Here is a 9,861-nt window from a genome sequence, read left to right on the forward strand (position 1 = left end):
ATTTTTTTCTCCCTTCTCTTTTTTACACCAACTGCAGAACGCAGTCCGGCATAATCTTAGTCTTCACAAGTGTTTTGTGCGAGTAGAAAACGTTAAAGGGGCTGTGTGGACAGTGGATGAACTAGAGTTCCAAAAGAGAAGGCCACAAAAGATCAGTGGGTAGGTCTGCCATCTCTGGCCGACTCTGGCGTTTGTCTGGTTGTGGATCTATGGGAAGAGGCTGCTCCATGTCATTGTCTGCGTGCCACGATGTCCCCCAAAGTCGCTGTTTGCTTTAGTGTGCAGCATCCCCCGTGCTTTCCGTGTTCTACTCCTGGTGGTGTAACCATAACCCACATTGGCTTGTGCTTATTTTCATGTTGATCATCTCCCTCTCCTCCCTTGTCCCTCTGTTTGTGACTGGTGTTGGTCTGTCTGTCCCTCTGTCTATCTGTACCTGTGTTGTTGTGATCACTGCATCTGCATCTGGCTGCCCTGATGCTTGTCTCCTGCTCAGGGTGCCATTCGCACCAACCTTTCCCTGCATAAGTGCTTTGTGAGAGTAGAGGATGAGTTTGGGTCCTTTTGGACTGTTGATGATGAGGAGTTTAAACGCGGCCGCCACGTACAGCGAGGCCGCCCTCGGAAATACACCGCTGATGAGAACTTTGATGAGCTGCTCGTACAGTAAGCACTTCCGCCTGGCCCACTCTGCTTCCTGACCCCCAACTTCCCTCAGACCCCCCCCCACCTCCTGCATGCTCCGCCTCTGTGTTCCCATCAATGCCTCTGTGTTCCCATCATGCCTCTGTGTTCAGCTCTTCCATCATACACCATGCTTTTACACAACCTGCTTTCATCAACCTGTTTTGTCTTCCTTACAATGAATTGAAATGATTCTGTGTGCTTTTGGGGATTGATAAAATTGCATGGAATATATTAAATGAATGATGAGCATTTTCTAAACTAAAGTTGTTTTCTGCAGAAGTCCAGCATTAGTGAAGAACATCCAGACCAGCTTGGGTTATGGGCCAGCTCTCTCTGCAGCCTTCCAGGTAAATGTGAATAGTGACTCAGTCTCAAGCTCTCTGGGCGTTCACCACTTTACCTTTTAACCTTTTCCTGTGAGGGAAAGAAAGGCAGGAAATAACAAACACAACACTGTGTCCACCTCCTATTCCTGGTCATTCTTCCTTGTTTTGGATGTACGGGTGGTGGGTTGGCAGGCTGAAAAGTGCTGACAGTTTTCTTCCGTTTCACTGTTTTAACACTGTGCATGCTTTTCAGGCTTCAATGGCAGAAAACAACATACCTCTATACACTACTGCTTCCATTGGAAGTCCCACCCTCAACTCCCTGGCGAATGCCATCCGAGAGGAGATGAACGGAGCGATGGACCATGGAAACAGCAACGGCAGTGACAGCAGTCCAGGACGCTCTCCCTTGCCAGCTATGTGAGTGGCTCCTTACTTTTTATCTACAGTATTTGTTTAAGACTGGAGGAAAGGAAAGAGTTTCAGCTGGTCACCACTGATTCAAATAGATCCCAAATATAATGGATTTTGATAGAACATTTAAATATCCACCCAAATGCTTTAGAGTTTGATATTAAATGTCAATGTTATACTAAATGAACAGTGGTAAAAAGGATTATAAATAAAGAGAGGATGATATTGGCGCAGTTGAATGAAGGGTCAGGGCACTGTGGCTGCAGCCCTCCCTGAAAATGGAAACTCCACCTTCTGGAAGGTTTTAAAGCCAGGCAAGGCCGGGAAGAAAAGACCGAAGCCCTCTGTTATTTCAACACAAAGTTTATAAACTCTTCTTTATTACGGTTCAAAAATGTGTCCTGCCATCTGCTGAGTCCAGCCATAATCACCTCTTGAATTTATTAAAATATTTACAAAATGCCAGAAAGAAAAGTGACAAAGCTGCTGTCTCCTCCACACTGAAACATGACCTCCAACACGTTCAGAACCCTCTGAGCCGTCGAAAGAAAAACAACAAAAAAGCATAATTATTCTAGAAGAAATAGTCCCAAGATTCCCATGTAGGAAAGCTGTGGTCGGCCTGTAAACCGCAGTTCCCTATTCACTTGTTGTATAGGAGTGTCTGCTAAGTTGTTTGAAGCCTAAAATAATATGGGGCAGGCAGCATCGTTTCCAGATGTGGGGCAGACCACCGATGTGCAGCTCTGCTAGATTTAGGGATTTCCCCGTAAAACATCAGAGCTAGAGGGAAGTTGTGCCGGAAAACAAAAAGGTGCAGTATTGAGCTTGTGGCGAAATGGAGAAAAGTGCCATCCCTAATCACTGTGAACATAGCTTTGGGCATCGCTCTGGAACAGGAAAGGCAGAGACAGGATGGGTGTGCTGGCCCAAAGGCTGCCTGTGTCTCTCTCCCTCACTTTATCTTGAGGCTGATTAAACCCATATTCTGAGCTTTTTCACAATTACTCCGTGTGGATAAGCTTTATACGAGTACAAAATTCGTCAGAGCGTTCAACTTCAGTGCGTTTGCGCAGCGCCACATTTCTTCTATCTTCTATGAAGCAGCACGCCTTCAAACAAACGTTCAGGTTTACTAGCTAGCACCCTCTATCGCTCTCAAGCCGGCTCCCTCTCTCCTCTCTGTTCTCCAAGAGATGCACCTCACACAATCTACAGACTCGCAACATCCTCGTCCCACCCGAACCAAACCTGGCTCACAGCTCTTCACCTGGTGTACAGACATCAGGCTGACTATGGAGTGGCCCAGGCCTTACATGTGTTGACCAGCTGCCTATCTCACAGCCCTGCATGGTGTTTGTCAGAGTTAGGCTTTTAACACAGAGAGGAAAACAGGGGCTGTTCTATTTTACAGGAAGACTATAATCAGGTATCCAGCCTCAGCCAGCTAATTAAAAGCAGAGTGTGGAATCAGCATGCAGTTCAATAGCATAATAATAACAATTTCATGTTTGCCCTGCAGCTAGGGATTGAGACCTGAGGCGATGTGACTTGTGGAGTTACTTTGATCTGAAACCAATAGAAAAGCTGACTTTACTTTTCTCCCTGTTTTGTCAGCTCGTTTGTGTTGAACTTGTTTTCAAGTCTGTGGGTAAATAAATCTAATTTGTGTAACGTTTGTGGGTAAATAAATCTGGAACATGCATGTCACTGGTTGCTGGTCAAAATGAGCTCAGCATCTCGTACTGACATATAGTGATGGGGGAAATAAATGTATACAGTTACACATCGCCATATTATTTTTGAACGATATTATATCGATATTTGACTCCGTGTATCGATTTCTAAAAATAACAATTGAAATGGTTAGAAAAAGGGAAAATATCCCGCAGCTGCTCATAATGTATTACCTTTTTCCCTCCTCTCTGCGCCTGTGGAGCCTCCTTCCCGTGCGCTTTATTCCTGCAGTGTTTCTGTAATGAGAATTTGGCAGATCTCATCTCTTTAGCGCCTCCTTTGCCCAGGCAGTGGGCTAGGTTCATGTTTTGCCTTGTTTACAACTGACAGCGTTATTATTCTCGTAAGGGCTCTGTTTCTTATCACAATGTTGTGTTGAGTGTGCCTTTCTGCTCTGCTCTCGCGCCTTCCTGCCAGTGCTTTTCTTCTCTTATTGACACTTGGGTGAAAATATGCATTAATTTTGGAGTTTAAAGCATGTATAGCGGTGTCTGGTCGCTGTGTTTGCTTGAAGTTGATTAATGATAGAAGCTGGCTCGGGGTCATCCTCTGGAGACCCGCCTCGCAGGTTGTGCATGTTAACGAGTAGGAAGAGGAACACACAGCACGCCACTGATCCACCGCCACCAGGAGGCTGACAAACCCCCCACTCGCTCCCTCCGCAGAGTCCATTCTTCTCTCTCCCCGTCGCATGTTGTTAATCTTCCTCATTTATCAATTCTAAGTGAATACCCTGTTGTCAGCTGCTATGAAAATAAAGCCTGCCGGTTTCCTGGGATTGGAATACCTCAAAGGAAGGTGAAATTATCATCAAGCCCAGCCCAGTGAGGCCTCTCAGAGATTCATTAGAGCCATTCATTTGTTTTTGTTTCTAATTTCTGAATCAATACATGTCTGTGATTCTGTTTTCGAGAGAGAATGAAAGGTTCAACAAGAGTTTAACCAGCTAAAGATAAACTAACTGGACCATCCCCTGTCTGTTTGTGTTCTGTTTCCACGCAGGCATCACATTAAAGAGGAACCGCTGGACCCGGAGGACCACGAAGGCCCCCTCTCCCTTGTGATGACGGCCAACCACAGTCCAGATTTCGGTCACCACAGAGATTACGATGACGACCAGGGCCACGATGACATGCTGTAAGGCCAGGCCCCCAGAGGCAGAACTAACCTTAGTCATCTGTGAGATGCCACGACGTCACAGATACAAGACTGCAGTCTCAGCCCTCTGATGACAGCTATCAAATGTTTCCAATTGACTTTTAGTGCCATTAAATACATAGTGAAAAACACAAGAACGAGAATACGTCTCACTTGGGAGTATTTTTGATTTATATCTACTTTTTTGGTTTAAGTGAACGAAAATATGAAGAAAAAAAAAAAGACATTTCTACTCAACATGCGTTGGATGGACATGTTTGGTACTGGGGACTTCTTGGTTAGTGTGGTGATTTCAAGTCCAGGATGGACTTGGACCTGCACTGTGCAGCCAGTATGGACTGCATGCAGCCCACTCAACCACACTGAGCACGGACTGCTGAGGGATTCTCTGTCTTTTTCTCTCTCACACACACACACACACACACACACACACACATATGCCCATAAACTCAAGAGATATTGACTGACATTTAATTTACACTATGTGTGTGTGTGTGTGTATATATTTTGTTCATTGTCACTGCCTTCAAAACTTCATTGGTTGGCTTCCATCTAGGGTGGGAGGGATGTTTTTTGGTGTGTTTTGAGGGTGAGGGGTTTAAAATATAAATATATGTCTTTTTCATTGTTCATTGCTCTTTATCGCATTTGATTTCTTTAACTGATCAGACCTCATGCCCGTGCTGTGGAGATTCTGTATGGTCAGCACTTGATGAATGTTTATATGATTTCCTTTCATGTTGTCTCCATGTTGTTTTTTTACATGAAGCAGAATGTCAAAATACCAAGTAGTATTTTTCTGTCATTTATTCCACATGCTTCAGAATGCCACCTCCCTGACATGTAGCCCATCCCCACCCCATCCCCCCAAGCTCATGAAGTCCATCTGCAATGCACTACTCGTAATGAAGGCTCTCTCCACGCATCAATGAAGTTTAATTTAAGATGGGAATGAATGACAGAGAAATCATGCAGGTTATGATTTATCCTCATGGAATGATATTTGAGAACAGCCCTTCACGGCAGTGCATGTTAGCTGCATCCAGATTTCTGATCATTCGCAAGCTCCCAGTTTTAGAAAGAAAATGAAATGTCAGGTGTGCAGGACAAAGATAATATTTTAGACCAGCTAATTGTGATTCCAGAAGACAACTGTCATCGTAGATCAAACCTGTCCAGTTTTCCACACTGTAATTTCACTCATGGAGGGATTGTTTGGCCATGCTTGAAGATATCAAAGTGCATTCCCTATAGTTGTCATGTTTTTTACCATATGCATGACCAGTTGGCTCTCTCAGTTTTGAGTGATTATTAATAATTACACACATCAGATTAAATATTAATGTCCTTAATTTAGGGATAATCCCAAAACGGGCAATAAGATCTGATCATTGCTTCATTCCAGTATTTGTCAGCCATGTTACGGCCCCAGACGCCCACCCTTACACAAGGGAACTGATGATCTGGTACAGTCAGGAGTCAACATCAGCAGAACCCAATGACCAAGTCAGAGTAGTGATGTAGGCCCTGCAATAGAGTGAATGGGATTGATGCAGGGACTGTGGCGCTGTGAGGCTGAACACAAATGGGCTTGATCCTAGGTTTGGTATATTGATATGAAACGGAATATGCTCGTACAAAGACTCACAAAAATGACTTTTTAAAGACTGCAACCACTTTGCATTTTTATTTATTATTATTAGTTCAGTTTTTAGTTTTACTTTTGTATTTAGTTGTTGATGTGTCGGATATCTTGTTCTGTGACTACCAAAGATAAACTACAAAGTAAAAACGATGTTCTCTGTTTCATGCAATAGCAGATAAGGCCAAATATCCTCCATTCTCTCCCATTGGATGTGACAGGATCTATTGATGGAGTATAGACTCAGCTTTGTCAAGCCAATGGCTGATTTATTAGAGAGGGCGCTCCTCAAGCAGTCGGACTGTCATTACCTTTAAAGCCAAAGGGGTGTCTTGACGAGTACAGTAGCTGCAGGACTTTGCAGTGACCAAAACTTCAAGGGAGATGCAGAGTCAGACAAACATTATGACCAAATTAGGGGAGCATGGTCTTTGGACCAATGAGAGGGAAAGGGATCACTCTGTCCATCTATCAGCAGCAGATTACTGTGCAACATAAGGGGATGGATAAAAGGAGATTATGATAGTAACGATGCTGATTTACCAGTAGACAGGAGAGCTTTGCAGAGAACAATGTGAAAAGGATTCTTTACTTCAACTGGACCACACAATGATTAAATATTTTGTTTATTTTTTATTCTTTATGAATTTGTACCCTTTCCAACGATTGTATGCCACTCTTTAGTGAGTCCTGCTATCTTGACGGGATTCTACTGTTCTTTGTTAACATTGGCAAGGCTTTATGATTGTGTTTAGTTTCTGTCAACGTATTACTTTTTATATTAAAAAACACTCCTGTCAACTAATAAGCTGGGTACAAGGTACTTTATGGCAGTTATTTGAACATTTCATCATGCATTTCCTATTACTAATGAAAAGGGCAATCTGTGGTTTTCAGAAAATGTATTTAATATCCAATAGCAGGCAGCTGTGGGATGGGTCAGTAACAGCCGGACTGGGATCGTGAGAACAACTCGATCTCATCCAAAGCCAGTCTTTTGCTGATTTGCTTGGTATTCTGAAGGGGGAAAAGCTGGTAGATTAGAACATTCTCAGCATGTGTAGCTTGACATTACTAAAGATAACAGCATGAGAAAATTGTTAGTACACAGACCTCAGTTCAAACCTATAGGGAATGATTAAATTAAGAGAAAAAAAAGTTTTTCGCTCAGTTGAATTTAGTTGTATGTCTTGCATGTGTAGTCTAAAACTGTAGTGAGTGAAAAAATATTTTTTTTAAGGCAAAAAAAATGATAAGAATACTACATTTGAGCTTGTTTATCTTGAGGGTCTCACATCCTTTTTGCAAAATCAATCCAAACCTCAGGCCTTTTTTCATTAAGAAATCACCTAACTTTATTTGATCCCATTTTTCACAATCTATTGTCAGTCGCTTGGTCGTGGGCTTTACAACAGTAGGTTGTTAGTATAGCCTTGTCTTTTTCTTGTCGTTTTCTTTGCTTGTTTCTTTCAAAGATCAAAATACATGTGTGTTATTCTTTTTGCTTTATCACAACTGCTTTGTGTTAACTATAAAAAAGCTTTGAAAAATTGCTGTATGTATTGGAATAGCAAACTGTACTGCAAATGTATTTTACTTAGTAATCCTTGCTTTAAAAAGTCATACATGCAGACATCTGTGCGAGATGGGCGGGGCAGGGTGGGGGATTATCCCAGATTTTGGATTTTAAACTGTAAAATAGAAAACAGACTTTTCTCTGTTATCATTGACCTAAGGATTTTGTACAGATTTTGTTCTTCCTTGTGTTAAGCTGTTTTTGATACTTCCTTTTGATGGTCCAACCACTGCCTTCTGTGGCTATATGTTAAACATTACTGCTCGGAGAAAGGGCAGACAGGTATATTTCCTCTACAAGACTGAGGTATCTTGCATGACTAATTCCAGGGTCACAGAGATGAGAAATAATAGTTAAGTGGTCAGTAATAGTGTAAGGGTGTATCAATCTAATGATATTTTATATGAAACTAATAGGAAAAATAAGAAAAATATGCAGTGCCAAGATGTAGAGAGTATTTGTTAAATGCTTTGTTTTTATTCCAGAGGAATCGATTAATTCATACATACATCATCAGTGATGTCATCATCATCAGTCCATCGTCATTAGGTGAAATGCATACCGTTTTGATTTTGTAATATTTTTATCTCAACTTGTTTTTTCATGATAAGTAAAGCCAAGCACATCAAGTAGCAGTCTTAAGTGGAGCACAAAGGTTAAAGGTTAAACGTTTGATGTGAGTCAGACTGTACTCGTCCCTGATATACTGTATGTTGAATTTTGAACAAGAAATATCAACCCAAGTCGAGTAACCTTTTGACCTTGCTGTGCTCTGTGTAGGTGGCATCAGATTCCCCCTCAAGACACTTGTGGCCATGCTAATTTGCCACGGTTCCATCAATCATGATCCACCCCACTGTCGTTCACCACTGTGTTGTACCATCATCCTCTCAACCCGTGCTTCTGGCGGAGGGAGGGAGGGAAGAGGGTACAGCAGAGCAGCTGTCACGGTGCTTTAATGTTTCAGCAGTTAGGTTAGTTTTCTGTTGAAGCTGTAGTCTGTAGTTTTCTGTTTTATTAACTAAATATTCTGCTCATCACCTCTATCATCAGTCTGTAATCTCCTCATCATTCCTGGTCTGTCTGATGCAGAATATTCTGTTGTACAGTCAGTCTCGATAACTGACGTAAGCATTCTAAAAATGCAATAAAATGCTGGTTGTTCACGTTTGTTTCCTGAAGTCATTTCTTACTTGGTTGAAATGGTAGGGATCTGCATACAAAAAATACTGAAATCATAGTTGCCTTGTCCATGTGTACCAACGCAGGACGCAGCAAACGAAAAAGGCCACTTGATCATTTATTTCTTCATGTTATCTTGCCATAGCAAATGGGTACTTTATACTCCAAAAATCTCCTAAAAGCGATTGCACCTACACTATACAATGATTTTCTATTTATTTATTTTTTTGTATAGGTTAGATTGTCACAGATACAGGCCTGTTTGTCATCTTCTGCAGGACTTCTGAGTCTGTGATAAGGACCACCACTATCATATCAGCCTCAACATTAAATTATCTTGTAATTAAAAATAGACAGTTAAACTGTTCTAACATCAATTTAGGTAACAGCATTTGATAAGCTATAAATTGTAACTGCATTAAAATTCCAGAAATATTAGTGATATGGATTTCTTGATGGGAATTAACGCTGATGACCAAGACTTGCTTTTTTATGACGGAAGCACAGGTCATGTTGGCCACAAAACAGGAGACAGAGATCAAGTCTAAGCACTTTTAATCTTGTGAAACAAGCAATTACAAATAGCTGCATTGATTCGTTAAAAAGCTTTAGGTGACATAAATTGTTTCTCGCTTAGCTTATTGCTCCTATACATAAATGTCACAAGTATATTATTAATTAAAGCCATTGAAAGACAAGATTTAATAGAAACAATATAAAATCATGACCAATCTTTTTGCTGGCAATATTTTATCTAGCATTTGGGGTCCTGAATTTCCATGTTGTATCTCCAGTAATAAACAGTACAGTTGGCTGGTGAATGATTGGATCTCTTGATAAATAATCAAAATACTGAGCTATATTGTATGCTCAACAAAATGAAAAAATTATATTATTTTATACTAATACAATTGCTCAGAGAAATAGATTTTGTTTAACAATCTCAAAAAGGTAGGTGTCAAAATTATTGGATCCCCTGTTTTCAATACTTCAGCACCCTCCCTTTGCGAGGATTACGACACTGAGCCTTTTTCTAAAATGTTTTTTGAGATTGGAGAACTCATTGGGAGGGATCTTAGGTCATTCCTCCATACATAATCTTTCCAGATCTGATATCCTTTGTCTGCGCTTATGGAATG

General features: G+C 41.3%; 1 protein-coding gene across 8 annotated transcripts in view; it reads left to right on the forward strand.

The window, feature by feature from the left end:
* Window positions 1-8,706, forward strand: part of LOC120065057 (forkhead box protein P1-B) — a 210,141-nt gene extending 201,435 nt beyond the window's left edge. For 4 of the 8 annotated variants that reach the window (XM_039015725.1, XM_039015727.1, XM_039015726.1 and 1 more), the window contains 4 exons: window positions 38-159; window positions 965-1,034; window positions 1,267-1,433; window positions 4,167-8,706. In XM_039015725.1, the coding sequence (XP_038871653.1) occupies window positions 38-159; window positions 965-1,034; window positions 1,267-1,433; window positions 4,167-4,305 (498 nt within the window). In that variant the 3' untranslated portion in view covers window positions 4,306-8,706. Of the gene's footprint in view, window positions 1-37; window positions 160-496; window positions 667-964; window positions 1,035-1,266; window positions 1,434-4,166 lie in introns of all 8 variants that reach the window. The other 4 variants (XM_039015728.1, XM_039015731.1, XM_039015733.1 and 1 more) reach the window with 3 other exon arrangements.
* The last annotated feature ends 1,155 nt before the right edge of the window (window positions 8,707-9,861 follow it).

This window comes from Salvelinus namaycush, chromosome 20 (genome assembly GCF_016432855.1).
Source record: "Salvelinus namaycush isolate Seneca chromosome 20, SaNama_1.0, whole genome shotgun sequence".
NCBI classification, from domain to species: domain Eukaryota; kingdom Metazoa; phylum Chordata; class Actinopteri; order Salmoniformes; family Salmonidae; genus Salvelinus; species Salvelinus namaycush.